Here is a 20,323-nt window from a genome sequence, read left to right as displayed (position 1 = left end):
TTGCCTCCCTGCCTTTGTTTTCTCAGTTTCCTAACCTGATTAGCTTGTGGGGGAATTTGAGTTATCAGGATGTTCCTTTATGGGCACATGTTGGTATTTTTCCTATTACCCTGTTGTGATCTTTTAGGTTTGAGTCGTTTCCCTTCTTATTCTAATCTGTCTTTTGCCCTGAGGTTTCCAGCTTCTTACTTGATTTTGGGGAAGCATTTTGGCAGGAAGCATCTATCAAGGGGGGAGACGTGGTTTGAAAGGGAAAATGATGGTTTGCAAAGGAAAAATATAGAAAGGGGGTGGGCTTGCTTAAATCCTTCCAACAATACATAGATACAAGTTATAGGCTGTTCAGTTCCTGACTACTGTGGGTGGCTTCCAACTAAAGGCTTGAAAAGCTAAGAAGATGAAGTGAACAGGAAGGATTCAAATGTGCCAGGTTGCAGGATATTGACTTCGGGAGTAGGGATCAAGAAGCTAGGAAGGAAATGGGAAAAAATGCTACATGATTTGTACAGAGATAGCTGTTGCTGGGGGCATTTACAAGGGAGTGGGGAGTTATTTAAATGTATACTGTGCTTTTGAAACATACTGCACCTTTAAGGAAATTGCTCGGTCTGTTGTGTTCAAATTGTCAGGTCTGAACAAGTCTCTCTTCATCTCACAAGACTGAATTCAATATCATACTCTTATTTAATGCTGTACTTGTCTGATCCTGCCTATCTGTATAGTCATTTTTCTAATGAAAGTAGAACTGTACAGTTGCTCTTGTCTGTTCAGTTAAAGGATGGCAGCAGTTCCTCCTGGTTTAAGGTATACCTTGCAGTAGAGATACTGGCCTCTTGAAGGAAGTGAGCTCAAGATCAGCAGTTGTGGGGAGGGGCATATGGCTATATTTATATACGTTGGTCTTGTAGGATCCCTGATTGAGTTATGTACTTTGTTGCGCTTTGTATGAATCACTAATGGAAATCAAAATCATGCTTAATAAGATTTATGTTCCTTCCTTCCTTATATACATCTTTAATGTCTCTAGCAATAGAAATTAAGGGGTGAACACATCTGTACCATTTCAAAGTTTATTGATGTATCTTTCGGTCAATTCTTATTAGGAAAAGAATTCATAGTATTCCTAGCCTGCTGTCCTCCTGTGTTGGATTTCAAGTCCCAGAAATCTCATCCAACATAGATCTTTGCTGATTAAAAATTCTGAGAGTTGGAATCAAACATATTTGGAAAGTACCAAGTAGTGGAACACTGCACTAAGTCAACAGTCACTAGAATAAGCTATTTTTTGGTTAACTCAAGGCAGCATACATATCTAACGCTCCACCATCCTATTTTCCCCACAGCAACAACCCTGTAATGTCAGTTGGGCTGAAAGAGAGTGATTGGCCCAAAGTCACCCAGCTGGCATCCATGCTTAAGGGAGGCCTAGAATTCACACACTCCCAATTTCTAACCCAGGACCTTAGCCACTATACCAGATTGGCTCTTTTGAAAACTTTGTGTAAGCTACACCAGTAACATAGCTATTTCTGGAACATACAGAAAGATATGCCATAGTAAAGTTGTAGAATGTCAGCTGAAAATCTCTTTTACACCCAGAAACACCTTATTAGTTAGACCTCATTTATATATTCACTATAGCAAAATGCCATAGGCACTATAAAAAGTATTTTATTGTGGTAACAAAAGGACCATTTTATAAATGCAGTGTCTCACAAAAAGGCATCATTTGAAAAATGGTTTCACATTAGTCTGCAAACCAGCTTATCCATTTTATGTGCCACAATCCAGAAGGAAATATAACAGTACAAAATATAGCAAGGTACATATTAATCAAACTCAAGAATTAAGCTTCAAACCAAAGCATGAAAATGAATGGCAGGTGTGCATTAACATATATACTCTTTAATTTTACAGAAACTAGTGAAAGCAATTTGAATACATAGGTATGTTATTTTTAATAGAAATCCATGGCTTCAACAAGAAAATCATTTTAATTTTGTTATGTTTTTTATTAAAAAGGTCATGTGATGAATTGTGTGATACTTTAAATAATGCCCAAAATACATATATAATTTTGCAAAACAACTCTAACCTCTCAAATGAATCTCAACCTTTTGTAGCTTGTGCATTACTACACCGATACAGCAGTTCATAGTTCAGGTTTAGGGATGCTGGCAAACCTGCTCCAACAATCTCTAATAGTGATAGAAACACTGCTTTCTTTATGATATACAAAGAGGTATAATTGCATCTCTGCAAGCTGCTCTTTCTGTCAGGTTGCACAGATGCAATTCTTTAGAATTAGGCAAACCAGAGATAATTTATACCTTTTTGCTGGAGAAATTTATCTCCCTTATATGAATTTGAATGTTACTGTAAGGCAAAAAGCTTAGTTTAAATTCAAGTATATTTATTGTTTTAAGTATGTTTCACACACTTTTATACTATTTCATTGGTAACTCATTTTACTCCATAAAATCATTACTTACTGTTCTTAGCATACATTCAAATAAAAAATAGATCAAAATGCTACATTTGCAATAGTTTTACTTTCTTGCTAAGTCAAGTAAGAAATGTAATCCTGACCCACAATAATATATGGAAGTATTGCTACTGGTTTTAGAAGCAACAGGATGCTGTCTTGTGTTGGCAAGTTTATGAAAGGATAGTATACATATTCCTCTCATTATACAGTAAGCAACTTAGATCTTTACTATTGATACACAGTGTTTAAAATCTAGACCCAAGAAGTTATAATTTTCTCCAATACCCTAAAATAATGTGGATCATAGCTTGTTTAATTTGGCTTTCTCTCCTGTTGCTCTCCTCTTAAATTCCCTCTGAAATATCTGACTTCTTAATATCCTAAAAATTGCACATTCTGGAAGGTACTTTTAAATCATGAAGAATATTTTGTTAAACTGATGATGTCCATGAACTTAGAACTTATGACTTAACCACAAACTGCCTTTGAAGGACTGCTCCATTTTAAAAGGAATTTGTTTTACCAAATAGAAAATTGATAAGTTTAAAGCACCTTAAAACCAATTTACCAGTACTGGTAAAATATTTGGTGGTCTTGTTGATACCAATATAATTGGCAATACTTATATAAAGACTATGAAACACTTTACATAAAATACCTTTGTCCAGAGAGGGTAGTTCCTAACTATCCTTGAAGACTACTCCATACTGTTTTTTTCAAGAATCAGAAAATCACTTCTTGCAATCATCACCAGCAAAATCCTATGAACTACAACAAACTTTGCTATTACAATCTATAACAAAGTACTCAAATGCTGTCAACTGAAAGTCTTTCAACTGCAGTTAGAAATGTGAAAAATAAATGAACACAGTACACTGCTAGAAGCTACTTCCTCAGTTACATTGATATTTACTGGCCACCATGATCAGGAAAATTGCTTAGGCCATGCCTCAGATAAATTCACACTTATTTATTAATGTAGAGTAGTACTCAAGAATATTCCATATTCTTTATTTTTTATTTATGAGTTTATAAACTGCTTCAGTCACATTTACAATGCAACAGTTTTTGTGAATTTTTTGACATTTGAGTATTTGAATATAATCCCATGTCTTTTAATTTGTAAACCTGGAAATTAAACAAGATGTTTACTTAAATATTTATGACAATATCAGCAGCCTGAAAATATCAGTATTTTATTTGCAAAAGTGGAGTGTTACCAACATTTTTTAAAAAAAATTGTCTTCACTATTTTCTATAACAGCATTGGCTAAACTTGGTCCTTCAAAGTCTGTTTTATGGAATGGTTACAAAACTTCTCCCTGAATTGGACAAATGGTAAAACCTTAAAAGTGTGGATAGAGTTTATCTGCATTATTATTATTATGTAGTGATGTGCAAAATGTTCCGAATGCAAAACATCCTCAGCTTGAAATGTCCCATTTCAAATTTGAAACAGCTCTTCCAATTTTCCAGACGTGTTTCTTATGTCATTTTGACCATACTGGAAACTCTGAACACCCCCATATTTTTAAAGCTTAAAAATAGGCTGCTTTGCAGTCAAACTTTCAGTATGGTTGGAATAGTATTGGAACACGCCCAATAGTGTCAAGATAACCTGCCTCCAGTTTCGGTTTGAAGTACTTTGCACAGGCCTAATTTTAACCCACCTGAAACTAAGAGTTGGCTATTAGGCAAAATTCTTATATTTACTGCATTGTGATGGAACACTAAATTTTCACACAGACTGGTATGAAAGTTTTGAATGAATCTATGGGACATCCATATGTTGCTAAACCATAAACTGGTTAGCTGATATGTGATTTACTAGAACAGGCCAACTTCAAACAGCAGCTTATGAAGCTGGCATGTTTCAGTATGCGATCATTAGGATTAACCACATTTTAGGGTTAAGTCATAACACTAAACTGCAATAAATTGAAAACGGAAGCAAAAACTTTCAATCTGCTTATGGCCTTGCTGGAGGAAAGGGGAGCATATGAACCCAAGGCTCATTTATATAACACTACTCAATAGTTTTGTACTATATCTGAAGAGGGTCATTATGTCATATAATCAGCAATGGTACTAGTGCCCACTTCTATATGGGAAGTCATCATACAGAATCATTGCCTCTTATTATATCAGATATTAAGAGGTGCCCAATAGTGGTAGTCCCCCTAAGTTTCTGGTGTTAATGAACACAGACACAGAATTGACAGTACCTAAAACATATTCAGGCTTGAACACAACATTAAGAAAAGTGCTTTTAAATGCCATTTAAGAGGAACTTCACTGTGATATATATTAATACTGCTCCATGTCAGGCAAGGCCCAGTCAATACAAACTCCTGAAAAATATCAGGATATAATGCCAACACTATTGTCATCATTACTCTCAAATTATTTTGTTCCTTATTCAAGTAATGAAGTCTTGAGGTTCTGTTCATTATTAAAATAGGACAATAAAATAAAGTTTCAGGAATGAAGCTTCTGATCATTGGCCTTCTTTAAATAATGAGCTCATGTTTTCAGGTAGCTCGAGCAGAAATGAATAATTTCTTTAAATCCAGATTATGAATCTCTTCAATGACGGGGAGGAACTAATGTACACTGAACGATCCAGCATCATGCAAATAGAATTAAGCTGGACAAACAGTTTATGGTATTTAAAAAAAAAAAGAATGGTGTAAGAACACTGAAGTTCAATTGAAATTCATCTTTCGTAAATGCCTGTTTGGGATTTCCACAGCACTAACTTGAAGAGGCCAAGATCCCCCAACAATTCCTGCTTGGATTGCCACCCCTATTACAACAGCTAGGTCTGGATCAACAGAAGTGTTGGGTTTCTTTCCAAAGAATTCTGTAATAACTTTACGTATTCTTGGAATTCGGGTGGAGCCTCCAACTAATACAATCTCATCTACTTCTGTCTTGTGTAGATGTCCTTCCTTCAGTACCTGTGCAATGGGCACAAGAATTTTCTCAAAAAGGTCCTCATTTAATGTCTCAAAGAGTTTCCGGGAAATTTCTGTTTCAAAGCTAATTGTTTTCCATGTGCCATCAAGAGATTTTGAAAAACTATCTTTCCCGTTCTCTTTCATGCCGATTTCTGTATCTGGAGAGTAATTTTCATGTCTGTTATCCTCCTGCAGGTTTTCATGTTGGTTTTTCTTCTCTGGCATAGTAAGAGAAATTCGGATTGTGGAAGAGGTATGAATTGTCAAATTTAATTTGACAGATTCTACAGCCTGCCTGAGTCGATGTATTTCTTCTTTTTTAGAAGGCAGAGAGCCGTACATGTGATGAATTTCATTATAGAGGTATTGCATCAACCGTTGATTGAAGTCCTGTCCTCCAAGTTTGTTGTTCCCTAAAACACAAAATCTACATATATCAGATAACTGAGAGGGCAATAGATATAGCTTGAATACCATTAAAAACTTGGACAAGAATAAGATATAATAGATTACAGCATGTGTTACATCCGCCATAGCCTTAACAATACCACTATTCTTGTTAACCCAGGCTGAAAAGGAACTATTTAGCTGAACTTCTAACAGGGCATCGATCACAGATAGTAGTCCACATTTAATACAATATGCTTCCACACTGCAAATATGTTCTATCAATATTATATATGGTTTAAGTTATAATCATGCATATTTAACTATAAACTGTTACCTTATTTGCATGAATAGATCATGATAACTGTGGTACCACTGACAGAATTTCTGTGGCTAAGTTCACATATCTTGCTAAATCATGGTTTAATAAATACACCAGAGAACTAGATTCACACAACACTTAAAACAAATCAATAAAAAAACCCGGCATGATTTAGTGCAATGTTTGCATGTGTTTTATGTCTTCTCACATAATATGAGATGGAACACTGAATGGAAGAAGCATATTGTCTGCCCTCAGTTATTATTAATACATGAACTGTAATGTATAGAAAGATGGAAGTGCTAATATGTAACAAGTATTGCACATAATTAAGAAATAAAAGCATTTCTTTACCTGCCATAGCTCGAGTTAGGAACATCCCTCCTTGTTTATTTAGCAGGGAGACATCCAAGGTTCCTCCACCCAGATCTACCACCATAACATTAGAGACATCAGCCTTGTGAAGACCATATGCCATTGCTGCAGCAGTGGGCTCATTAATTACCCGCAGAATTTCCAGTCCTACAAAGATAAAACAATGTCAGTATTTTTCATTTTCCAACACACTGATTCATATGATATAGATAACAGAATATATGTTCAAGCATAACAACTGTATGCTGTATATATATCAACTATGATAATACTATGGGAATTTAAGTGAAAAATTAACATGTCAATTTTTGGAACTCTTTCTTAGGCAACAAATTAATGTGTATTTAAAACAGAGAATATTCTATTATGCATTTACAATGGTTCATTTTAATAATTCAAGGACTTGATTGTTTGTGGCTTCAAATTCCCCAAACAAAACCTATAGTTTCAGTGCTGCTCCAGTTGGAACCCTTTGAAAACTAAGTTAGTTTAGGAAAAGCCTGAGGAATACGTGCATCACCTGCAAGGCTAGCTGCCTTAATTGTGTAGTTCCGCTGCCTTTCATCAAACTCTGCTGGCACTGAAATAACTGCTTTGGAAACCGGCAGTCCAAGATAATCCTCTGACATTCTTTTCAATTTCAAAAGAAGCTGAGAACCAATATATTCTGGGGTTACCCTAATAGTCTCATTGGTTACAACAGAAAATTCAGCAGCTCCCTTGTTGTTAAGGATCTGGGGGAGAGAAAAAAAGAGCAAAAACTGAAGCATAGTATCTTTCATACAGCCAGTCTGCATATTAAGGAAAACAGGATTTATTTTGCCTAATTGTAATTGTTTCAGCTATATGGAAAACAAAATATGGATTACTTCTGGCAAAATTTGTAATGAGGTTAATGCAATGTGTCAAACCAAACCATGGCTTAGCATTATGTATGGTTGTTTGACAAAGTTTAGGTATCCCTGGTCAAACTGTATGTTTCAACAAATCCCTAAGTGAAATGAAATTAACACAACCTCTGCATGGTATAAACACATCTTTCTGTAAATTTGAATGAATGCTTACTATTTATGAGCAGTTGCTTACAGATTCAAAATAAGAAAACGATGACTATGACAAGTGCAGAGATTTGGACATCCCTTTACTCACTATTTTATACTATCTCCCTTTTGCAGAAGTATTCCAAAAGTTTCTATCAGCAACTAATATTTCTAACCTTACTTTTGAGATTTTTCCCATTCTTCTTTGTAAAAGTTTTCTAGTTTTCTATATTAAGTTTCCTTGTATTCACTGTCTGACATGTTTCACAGATTTTCAAATATATTCATGCAACTGTGAAATATGTTTTTCTTTCCTGTAAGTACTTAATGATCAATTTGAAGATAAATATTGGATTACTCTCTTGCTGAAATACTCTACCTCTATACAGCATTAATTTCTTGACTGTGGGACATCATCCTGAAGACCAAGAAAAACCTTTGCTAGAACTGAATCCACAGATTTCTGCAGATAATCTTGAAAAGTTTACCTGACACTGGATGAGCTATCCACAGTTCCACAGTACAATTCTGAGTGTTATAGTGTACAATTCAGTGCATATAAGGAAACCTAAGAATATTTTTGAGCTAGAAGAGTTCTGCAAGAAAATATGGGGAGAAAATAAATAAGAAAAAATAGAAAGCCTCTTAGTTGCCTTTTGGAAAATTTTTGGAAATTGTTATTTCTGCCAAAGGAGCTGTTACAAAGTATTAACTGAAAAGGTGTTGAAGTGTCTGCACTTGCCATATTTATAAACTTCTTAAACAACTGCACTTTAATAGATAGCATGATCAAATTTGCAGAAATACTTTGTACTACGTACAGCTTGTGTCAGCTTTTTTTTTTTGGTTTGTGTATGCCTTTAAGTAAGTCTGGACTCCTGGTGACTGGACTAGTCTCTGAAGTTTTTTTTTTGGCAAGATTTTTGGAAGCAGTTCACAATTGCCTTCTTCCTAGGACTGGCCCAACATCCCAGCTGACTGTGTGCCTAAGGCATGAACAGAATTCCACTACACCAAACTGGCTTAACAATCTTAGGGATTGTTCTGACCAGGGTGCCTAAACCTTTGCGTACAACTGTATATACCAAACCTATGTCTAAATATGAAATTCTAATTTATCATTTGTTTCTCTCTTGTATCAGAGCTTCTTTCTTGCAATTCTGCAGAGGCAAGAGTCAAGAGCAGCTAAGAAAGGCATGACTTGTGCATGTGCATTCCAGGATCCTCATTCTCCTTGGTAACAAAATTTTCACACCAACGTACTCTACGAGCACAAGGCATAAGTGAAAAATTCAACTGCAAATGTCAAACTGCGTATTTGCCTTCCATGAAGGATAAGAAAATGCACATTTATTGGGTGGGAAACTAATGGTGTATTGTAAGAAACATATAGGAAAAACACATAATCTATTAAATAAATAAATAAACTGCCCACCAAAACATCCATCACCACAAACCAAGATCTTCACAGTCACACAGAAAAATATCCCTACAACTCCCCTCCCAAAATAATAACCGAAACCCCACAAAACACAGAAATCACCTTTCATTAAAAAATTTCAGTGTCACACATACATAAACTATTTCCCCCTAAAAAATACTCTCACACACACAAAGATTCTCCCACAAATGCACTTACAAACTTAAAAGCAAAATCATCCTTTATAGCTGTTAGGATACCTGAGTTACTAACGAGACACTGGCAGAGAAAAGGAAGGAAAAACAAATCAGGATCTGGTTGAACATGGCATGAATGCTTTGTGTATCTGAGAGAGTCTAATGTAGCTTATTCAACAAATCCTGACTTAATGTGTGGAACCTTGCCAAAAATTGTCAAAGAAAACAATCCTAAACTCACAAGCAACTGAAATTGACTAAGACTGCACCACTTATTTCTTGTAAACAAACCTACTCTGCACTTTATAAATAGCATTCACTTTGTTGGGACCTACGTGATGACAGAAAATGCTATGGAAACTTTATTATAAGCAAGTGTCTGGCTAATAATCTTCCATTATTTACAGCCATGCATAAGCAGGATGCATACAGTGTAATCCATACTGAATAGATGTACACAATGTAATTGATATTTAAAGAAGTCACCAATAAATTAACTTTCAGTAACAGTAACATATTTCAGTGAAGCAGCTGAACCTGAAAACTTTCATAAGATTTTAAACATTCCAGTTTTTCCCCAGCAGGAAAGTGATTATTTGAAATCATTGGTAGGCAAGTAGTAAACAAAATGTTAACTTTACCTTAAATGGATATCTGCTGCTTTCATTTAAAAGTTCCTTTGGTGTGAAGATCTTCCCTATAAATCTCTTGGCATCATACACAGTGTTCTGTGGATTTGCATCTGCTAATTCTAGCCCATCATATCCCACATACACATCATTCTCAGTAAATGACACTATGCTTGGAATGCTGTTGTGTCCATTTTCATCTGGAATCACTTTCACCTGCCCTGTACCAGGAAGGAACACTCCAACTGAACAGTATGTGGTACCAAGGTCAATCCCTATTACTTTTGGTGTGGGCATAGGTAAATACTGTTGGGCTAGATATCCAGCCAGTAAAAGGGTCAAAATAGCAGAACCTAAAAAAGAGTGGGGTGGGGTGAATGGCGAGAGAGGCATTAAAGTTAGCTATTACATTCCAAAATAAATAAATGTATCATCTGTTTCTTCAATACAACACATGCTGTAGAATCTCATATAAGTTTATTATTCTGGAAGTTAATCTCTTTTCTCCTTTATCCAAAGTATTGCACTTCTTGTTTGGAAAGCTATAAATTTCTTTAGCATTTATATTGTCCCCATTCCACAATATGCTTCCTGAACTATGTATATCCTCGACCCCTAATGGAACTGAAGTATATGTTTGAATACAAACATTTTGAAACCATGCTAGGGATTTTAGAGATGGTTTTACATTTAGCCATATGAGACAAACATGTATTTCTAGTTTATTGAACAAGGTTTATCAGTGTCAGAGGATAACGCACACAAACTCCGGGGGATGGGGGGGAAGGAGAAAAGCAGAAAGGTTTCTTTGCTCCCTCTATTCCAGATTAACAAATGTTCCTTTTTCTGTCGCTTTGTTGATTTCCGCTAAGAGAAAAATAAGAGAAAAATCCACAAATAACAAATTTTGACAACCTCTCTCTGCATTTATTGCATTTTAAGCACAAGAACACGCTACAAGCAGCCGTTTCCCAAAGTGATCTTCCATTTCCTTTTGGGAAGTTCACAAGTAGAATCTGACGGCAACAGTCCCGCTGCTACTGTCCCCTTAGAGCTATTACTGTCTATTACCACCCAAACTGGAGGTTCTATTCAGCTACCACAACTAATGGTCACAGACCCAATTATTTTGTTTTTTGCTTCACACATTACGATGCTGAACAGGAAGTTTCAACTCAAATACCGTACCTCGGCTGGCTCCCTATGGGGGAAGGGAGAATTATTACTATTATTATTATTATTATTATTATTATTCACCGAAGAGTACGACAGCTAGATAAAAGCTCCCCCAATGAATAGACGCTTACCCAACACCGTCATTTCCCCGGCCATTTCCAATAATCTTCCCCTGGCGAGTCCTATAGGCACCAGCAGCTACACTGCTATCCGGCTTCCTGAATCATTTACCGGTTTGCTGACTGTACCTTCGTTTCTCGTGAACAGCTTGGAAAACCTTCGCGTCGTGCGGGACATGCTGGGAAGTGTAGTCTCAGTCGACTAAGACTAATAGAGATCACTGGAAAAGAAAACTACGATACCCAAGAGGCAACGCAAATTACGATGGCGCTTTTGCGTGAAGACGCTCCAGGACACGTCACCATTCCGCACGAAGGGTCTGATGGGACGAGGAGGAGGTTCCCGGTGATGTAATGTGAAATGGGGCGGTGCAGATATGATGCCTTTCCTGTTTCTTATTCGTTTGCAGAGATATTTTCGGAATTTTGTTAAACCTTTGTAGTTGTTGTTCTTTCTGATGAGGTAATGGTTGCAGTTCTCCATCCCCACCATTTCTTAGACATTAGTGTGCGTATTAAGGCCTTGAGATAGTAATATTATATTGTGTCTCCAGTAGCCGTTTGTATAAATGTGTGTCAGCTCCAGAAAGCGTTCAGGGAGTGAACAGTAGTTATACGAGTTTCTTATGCCCGCTAAATCTTTTTAAAAATATATTTTGTATTTTATTTGTCTCATTTAGATATTACCCAAACTAGATAATATCTCACCCAGTTTGATAAAAGAGGTGGAGAGAACGCTTAAGTTATTAATAGAAACGTTGAAGAATACTGAGCTGAGAACTGAAACGTGCCTTTTCCTAATTAGTAGACTTCGTTGGTTGGATGAGTAAATATTGAGCACATTCAGCACAGATACCTGAGCGGCTTAATTGTCTTGCCATCAAGCCCAACCTTAGTCTACTATTCAGAATGCCATGAGATATGTTATCACATGCTTTGCTGAAAGCAAGATATACTCCTTCTACAGTAATATATCTTAATTAATAAATATGGCTTTCACAATCATTTACAAGATGTGCTGGCTACCAGCTGGCCTGGCTTCAAAAATGGGTTGGACAAATTCACAGAAGTCATGGTGATAGCAAACTAGATGCCTGCCACAGTCCAGAGATAGCAAACTCAGGCAGAACTTTTAGAAGCAAAAAGTCCTTTTTACCTATAGCTAAAGACAGCAACTGTTATGTAGTCATGGCTTGGCAGGGGTCTAGACCAGGAATCTGATAAACAAATGACAAATCCAAGAAAAAGATGACAGACACAGTAAGGTGGAATCTGGAGTTCAAAGCATGGCACAGCAAGGCAAACACAGTAGAGCTGAGGCTTGAAAAGTTGTTCTCAGTGTTTTAGGGGGTGAGCCCAATAAATAAGCCACAATGAGCCACCACCCAGATGCCCAGCTGAGGTACATTACTCATTAGAGTCTACTGTCCTGCCAGTCTGCTTCTTGGCCAGTCTGTCTGACCTGCGGAGCTCAGCCCTCTGCTGTTGTATCTTTAAAGCCAGCCTCTGCTTGAGACTGGGTGGGTGAATCACAGAGTCTGGCAGGCAAGTCAGTGGGGGCAGGCAGGGAGTCCCAAGGGCTTGCTCGATATGTCTCAGCCACAGTGGAGTTACTGGCTGCAACATTGCTGAAATCACCCTCTAGGACTATTATCCATAGAAGCCCCTGCCTCTTTTTCCTTCATCAGAAGACGTCCAACAGGACCATAACAGCACCCAACTTGTATTCTTACATTATCTCATTTTTTGATTGGTAATATCTTTAAGGGAAGAATGTGTTTGATCTTGAGGAAAGCATATTGATTTCGGATAATAAACTGCATTGTTTTCAATTTGCTGTCATATTAATTGACTGGTCTATAGTCCCCTTCATTCTCTACCCCTGTTTAAAAAAAAAAAGTAGGGATAGCATTTATCTCCATTTATTTTTTTATTTCACTCATTATGCAGAATTCTTCAAAGTTAATTCCAAACAGTTTGGTCACACCATAAGCAATTTATTCTAGTACCCTAGGACGAAAATCATCTGGTTCTGAAGACTTATACCTAAACAAATAAGTATTCTTGGAACATCTTTCTATCAAGGTCATTGTTCAGTCCTGCCCCTTCTTTTGCTCTTCACAATTGTTTGTTGGAAAATACTCTTACTGGAAAACACTGAGCCAAAATGAGGAATGAGCAGTTCTGCCTTTTCTGAATTATCTGTTAAAATCTTTATTGAGCAGGTGATATACTCATTGTTTTCCTCCTCATTTTATTTTGAGCAGAGAAGTAAAATGTCAGTTTAACAGGCCATTTAGAGAAAAGGGTATTTGTTAACTTTAAATGTCCATTAATTCTAAATTACATCAATTGTATCAATTTATGTCAGCTTTGTAATTATATAATTGATGTTTTTACATCATGTTTCAATTTATTTAACAAACTGGCACAACTGACATCAATATGTAAATTAAAAAATGTTGTAAAATGACAGAAATGATGCAATTGTCCAGACTGCTTAAGAAACTGGAGTTTGTCAGTTGTTTGGAGGTGATGTCCAAACAGAAATTTTCATTGTGTCTAGAGTACCCTGAATGAACTTGACGCTTTATTGTACTTGAAGAAATTCTTATTCTTTGTCATCCTCAACTCATTCTCTGCTTTAGTCTGTCTGATAGCATTTACCGTATGATACCACAATTTCCAACTATATGTACATATTCTTGATCTCTTCCTCCTTCCATCTCCTATATGTGCCATTTTTGTTTTCAGACCTTCACTGAGCTTTTTCTGCAAACATGTTGTCTTCTATGTCTTTCATCTATTTTCTTCTTACTGGAATTGTTGGCAGTTTTTTATACTAATTCCCACTCATCTTGAGCTCCAATTCCCATAGCTGACCATGCCATGCAATCCTGCCTGTCATTATTCTGAAATAATAATTTATTATTATTTATTAATTAAATAATGAATTTATTATTTAAGATTACTGAATAAATAATCTTTCTTGAAATCTAGAATACACTCAACTTTACTTTCCCTTTACTTTACTTTCCCTGAAAATCAAGAAGTATCTCTCAATGTCTCTTCTACATCTTTGACTGAAATGTTTCCATTATTCTTTCTGATTTTTTTTTAATTGATTAGCTTAATAGTCTCTGAAAAAAGCACTATTTCATCTACAGTACACAGTCTGAGACCTTTTCATTTCCAACCACAATGGAAATAAGTTTGTCATGCTTTGGCCAATTACATTTTTCACCAGTCTTTGTGGGGTGGAAGTCATTTTGTATCACCAGTCTATATAATCCAGATTATATAGACTGAACCCAAAAACAATTATCTCTTAGGCCTTTAATGTCTTCTTAGATACGCAAAACTTGTTTTCTCACTACTGTACAGAAAGTTGTTTTCAAAGTTTATTATTACTTTATTAGTTGCCATATTATATGTTTAGCCTCACAAAATCCCTTTGTCTTTTTGGGAGGGTAATTCCAGCCCAGTATATTCTTTCCTTGAAAACAGCAAGATAAGAAAACATGCAATTTCCTAAATTATTTGGTCCAAAAATCCACTATTATTCCTTAATCAGAAAGAAAAAAACAGTCTTATTCATTGGAGAAATTATATATTACTATACGATAGCAGGTGTAAATTGTTATAGGGCAAAATTAGGGGGTCTCTGACCCAGTAGGTTTGGTTGAATTACAGGTCCCAGCACCATTAGCCAGCACAGCTCCATTATACAGAAAAAAGAATAAAGTAGCTGTTACATTTATTTTCCACTAGATGTCAGAATATTGCCAGACATTTAGGTATGTACTATAATCTTTGGAGAGCAGATTACTAATATGAGGCCTCATCATTTTCTAATTATAATATTTAATCGTCTAAACTTTATCTCTGAAATACCTTTGAAAGTTGACAGTATAACCCATTCTTTCACAAATAGAATGTAACAATAGTTACTATCTTTAGAATGGTGGGTACAGTCTACCTACCTTTCCTTAATTGCTGTGACCACCAGGAAGCACCACGATACCAGTTTCATTAATGCAGTGAATGGTGGTCCTGGTGGTCACTGTAACAAAACACCACAAAGAATATACACTGTGTATAAGAAAGAGAAAAGAAATTGTGTAAAATCCCTTACATGGAGGCATGATATAACATCTGTATCTCTCCACTCTGATAGATTAAGGGAAGGTGGATCATACAGGTAGTCCTTGAGTTATGACCACTCATTTGAGCAACCATTCAAAATTTCGACAGCACTAAACGAGGCAAACTTACAAACAGTCCATGAAGTTGTGGTCATTGCAGTGTCCCCACAGTAGTCATGTGATTGCGATCCAGGCACTTGGTACCCGGTTCACAATTATGACATCACAGTGAGCCGTGGTCACGTGATTACCATTTGCCACCTTTCCTGCCCTCTTTCCATAAGCAAAGTCAATGGGGAAGCTGGCAGGGATGGTCACAAGTCACTCTTGTAAGTCGCTTCCGCTGCTTTTTCTCCCAAGGAGCCCCACTAGTAGCATCCCCCTGCCCACAGTGTGCACCTGCCTGCAGGACTCACCCATGCTCCCTAGGTCCCACCCAGGGCCCTCGCCAGCCTGCCTGCGGCCCTTGCTGGTCCACCTGCACTCCATAGCGCCTGCCTGCAGCACCCCCACTCCTGCACAGTACCCACACACTCAACAGTGCCTACTTCCTGTTTAACAACCTGTGCAGCCCTGGGATTACGATGGCAACCAGGACTGCTGGGATTGCCATTGCTAAGTGATGTGGTCACGTGATGTTATGCTTTATGACCACATTGCTTAATGATGGAAATTCTGGTCCCAATTGCTGTCATAACCTGAGGACTACCTGTATGTATTCTGATAGTGCTTCCTTTTCTTACGGTCTCAGACGAGAGAAATAACAGATATTACATTATATCATGACCTCATGCACAAAGTCTTACATGATTTTGAAGTAGAATTTCGGGAGATTTTTAGAGAAACCTCAATACCACATATTAACAACATTTGAGTAGAATCAGTAAGATGATAGGCCATATGTAGAAGTAGAAAAATTGAGCATGTAATTTTTAGCCATGCTTAAAATAACAGGGTACTATCATGATAAGTGAAAGTCTTAATCACAAGAATACAGTCTCTGGAGTATAATAAAATGACTGAGAATTGTTAGCTGCTGTAGTACTGGGAATCAAGGTTTTCTAGATAGCAGGTAAGGAAACTAGCCAATTTAAGATATATCATCAAGGCTTATTGTTTAAGTAAAGGCTTCTATTGTGCAGGGAAAGGTGATCTAATTTGTCCTGCCCCTCTGTATATTATTAAAACGTGTATAAATCAGTCAAAGTACAATGATAATAACCAATAATGTTGTCAGTGACATACTGTAATTTGAAAAGAGCCAATCAAATGGAGGGATTCATTTGCATATGCCTGCAAGATCTGTAGCCCCATCCTTCTCCAGGCATTGCCATCTGGCCTCCAGTGCTGAACTTGGTCAATAAAATGAATTTGCTTCAATGTAATGGTGTCTTGATGTCTAATTTAATACGACTCCTTGTGGGAGAGGAATTTTGTCCTACAACTTTTACCACCCCTTAGAGGAGAGAGGGATTTCTCGGTATGCCTGATGAGTCCCAAATAGAATGAAACCAGTTCTGTACTGCCTTCTAATGATCCATATAGGTAAAAACAACAGACAGTATAGGCCACTAGTGATTCCCAGGATAAATATGCCATTAAACCATTGGAACTTTGTACAAGAACAAAGTGTACGTTATGTTTCATGAACCTGTGTAGTAAATTCACCTAAATTATGTTATGAATTGATTTTTTCCCCAAAACAATACCAATGGATTAACAACTATCATTAAAAAGGGGTTATAATTTGACAGCAATGTTTTAAAACTATTGTGCTAATTCCTGGGATCTAGGTTTCAGAGAATTGATGATGGATTTCAGATAAGTATTCAATAACATTTTGTCACATTTAATGGAGAGGACCTTACAAAAATTGTTATTATATCTTTTTGTCTGCTATTAGGAATGTTTGAAGCAAGGCAGTATTTTTGTCTCAAGATGAGTGACTGGAAAAGGAGACTCTATAGGTTGAAAAGCAAGTGCCAACTGTTCTGGCAAGCTAGTTCCGGCTAAATACTGATTTACAACCCAAGTAGTTGTGAAGAATTTCTTCTTTAATGGCCTATAAGATTTTCTCCCTTTAGTTCTTCCCTACAGTCTTTTGCTGTATCCTTTTTCCCCCTCCCATGCATTCACATCTTCCCTTCCCATTTACAGTATAATTCCTTATATATTTTAACTGTATTTGCAAGTGCAGTTTAAGCACAAAGCTCAGGGTGAGGTTTGGGGGTCTTTGTGATGAGCTCTGCTTAGTAGATCCTAAAATCTACTTAATAGGTAGCTATTTGAGACTATTCCAAACAGGGCACTAGCTTCCAGTTGAAGAAAATGAAGCATTTTTTACATGAGAAGTATTTCTGGTGTAAAGGCAGAAACATTTTTTTCCCTCGTACTGCAGTTAAAGTAGCAATTCTAGCTTTCATATTCCTAATCTGTAGTTAAAAAGTTAGAGAATTTACAGAAACTAACCCTTTAACAATAAAACCCAATCAGCTGGGGCAGGGTCAAGAAAGTATATGCAACATAAAGACTGTCATGCAACATGTTGAAATTGTCATCTTGTAGCAACGGCACAACTTAATTTGGCTCATATGTTATATAGTTTAGGAAGTTTGATCTCACTTCAGCTATATACTTTCTAGTTTTTTTAAAAAAACTTTTTTTAAACTGAAGCCGCTGTGTCTCAGTTTCACCTCTTATCTGTAATGTGAGGGTACTGACCTACCTTGCTGAGTATTGCTGGATATGGCAATCACATTTATATAACATCACCATGGATTATGATAAAGCATGATCTTTTTCCCACTCTCCTTCCATATCACTGGAGCTGCTTAAAAACAGCATCTCCTAATTTGTTTCAGACATTAGCATGTTTGTCCTCAATTTTTACCTACTGCTTGCTGGAGAACTAAGTGGGCTTGTAGGTTCATGCTTAACTTTAAGCCATTGAGAGCATACTGTGTGAGCACACCAGTGTAGATGAAACATAAAGTCAGTGTTTAACTCTGAGGTCATTGTTACTGCCTGCAACAGAAGCAGTATTCAGGCCATTTTCTAGCAGGATGTAGACGGAAAGTGTGCGTGGTGTTGGGCAAGTTGAAAGAACACCTGAAAATGTTCTGTAAAACTATGTATGTAGGTGTTTGTGCATATACCCAGAAACTCCTCTATACAGACATACATGTGAGCATACATATTGAATGTACTATTTATACACATACCCTAAATAAAAAATGTTTTTGTCTTCTTCTGAAAGCCTGGAAATAGAAAATAGAGGTAGAAATTATCTATTTTTTTTCCTGTTCCATTTTTGGGGGGGAGGCTTCATGTATCTGCAGGAACAACAAAACTAATTATTATTATTATTGGAATCCTGATTAGTAGCCTTGGCCTGAAGTGTTTTTGATCTGCTCCAGCTAATATTTATTTATTATAAATTTACTTATTTATTTAAAGTGTTTCTAAGGCCACCCAACTCAAATAATGTCTCTCTTGGTGGTGTACAACAAAAGTAAATAATAACAATAATGACTACATTAAAAAGAGCAAGCCAGTATATAAAATGGCAACCAAATGGATAATTAACCAACCAAAAGGAGATTACACTCAACTGGACCCAAATGTCTGGAGAAAAAGTCAGGTCTTAATGGCTTTTCTAAAGACAAGCAGAGTTGTAGGGAGATCATTCCAGAGCATAGGGGCAGCCACTGAAAAGGTGGTGCTACTGGGAGACGATTTGATCCCTTTAATTTAGCAAGTTCTAAATTTTACAATATGCATGTAAGTCCCATGAAGATGTTTTGGGAATTGGAAAATAGTTATCTTAATGGTAAAATCTGACTCTTATTGTTAGGTTCCGCAGATGGTAGTTTTTGATTCCAGACACTTTCACTCCTCAAAAGAATAATTGGTGTCAAACTATAGTAAAACAAAATGATTTAAAGTACCATGACAGAAAGTATTTGTGTTTGCTTTGTATTACAAATCATCATCATCTTATGAATCTTACGAGTGTTAGTCAGGGTAGAAAATTAACATGATCCAAAGCAACTCTTAGACCTTGGTTGCAAGACAGAAAATTCGATCTATCTAGCCTTTTCAGATTTTGTTTATAAGCTTTCAGGAAGTTAAAGCTGTGTCTGAGGTTAGAGGAAATAACACTTGCCTATTTTTAATAGCAGAAGACTATTATTGTACAACTAGCTTTATCAGCTATTTAAATAAACTTCTATTAATGTATAGGAAAAAAGTGTGTTTTCACAGATGCATATGGCATAGCTTAGAAACAAATCTTTAATTACTCTATGTTTAGCTTCTTAGTTATGTTTTTGATGAATGCCTAGCATTTATTCTAGGCACTGTTCTGTTTGTACAATTCTTTGCTACAATTACAATTGCCTCCTCCATGACTTTCAGGCAGAGGTGAGAGGTGTCATTAGAATGGGAACATCCATCATTATTTTACAGTGCAATATAGTTAATCAATGCATAGTGAAATAATGATTAATAAGGGATATAATACCCAGTTGGAATTGTTAAAAACCAATCAATTTTTATCATTTTCTAGGTATGGTCACGTATAAACTATTAGATGCAATACAAGACAATTTGTAAAGATGCAGAAAGTCCAGCTCCAGTGCACCTCCTTCTAATAAGAGAAGTGAAAACTTTCATCTTATCAACATAAGTCAAGGTCCTTAATGTTATTGCTTTATAACTTTCTAAAAATCTCTAGTCATTTGGCATCTAGTTTGTATTAGCTGTAACCTCTGCTAAAGCTTTCAACATACCTGGAGGGATCTTAAAGCTATTTCTGTCAATGCTGATGGAATCTTTCCGACATTAGTCAGATTATTCTTACAAGACAGTCCAAAATGTTAGCCACAACTTGTCTCATTTTCTCAGCATCACTTGCTTGTACACTGTCATGTGAGTACCAAGTGTCTCTTTTGCCTGAAGAAAAGAAGAGTGTTGAAAGCAGAGAGTGGACCTATAGCCATTTAGCAGAATCAGGACACCTCTCTTGAAAATGATCTAGTTGTAAAAATAAAAATAACTCGTTATT

At 36.5% G+C, this 20,323-nt stretch overlaps 1 protein-coding gene across 1 annotated transcript; it reads right to left on the bottom strand.

Moving 5' to 3' along the window:
• Positions 1-3,724: 3,724 nt before the first annotated feature.
• HSPA13 (heat shock protein family A (Hsp70) member 13) lies at positions 3,725-11,273 on the bottom strand. The gene is made up of 5 exons (XM_063305485.1): positions 11,126-11,273; positions 9,831-10,171; positions 7,053-7,266; positions 6,512-6,679; positions 3,725-5,861 (listed from the first exon to the last, which is right to left on the bottom strand). The coding sequence occupies exons 1-5, from the start codon at positions 11,148-11,150 to the stop codon at positions 5,194-5,196; spliced, it is 1,416 nt and encodes a 471-aa protein (XP_063161555.1). The 5' UTR covers positions 11,151-11,273; the 3' UTR covers positions 3,725-5,193.
• Positions 11,274-20,323: the final 9,050 nt, after the last annotated feature.

The sequence above is a fragment of the Candoia aspera genome, chromosome 5 (genome assembly GCF_035149785.1).
Source record: "Candoia aspera isolate rCanAsp1 chromosome 5, rCanAsp1.hap2, whole genome shotgun sequence".
NCBI classification, from domain to species: domain Eukaryota; kingdom Metazoa; phylum Chordata; class Lepidosauria; order Squamata; family Boidae; genus Candoia; species Candoia aspera.
The sequence above is the reverse complement of the archived record's forward strand: the minus strand, read 5'-3'. Positions and strand labels throughout refer to the sequence as shown.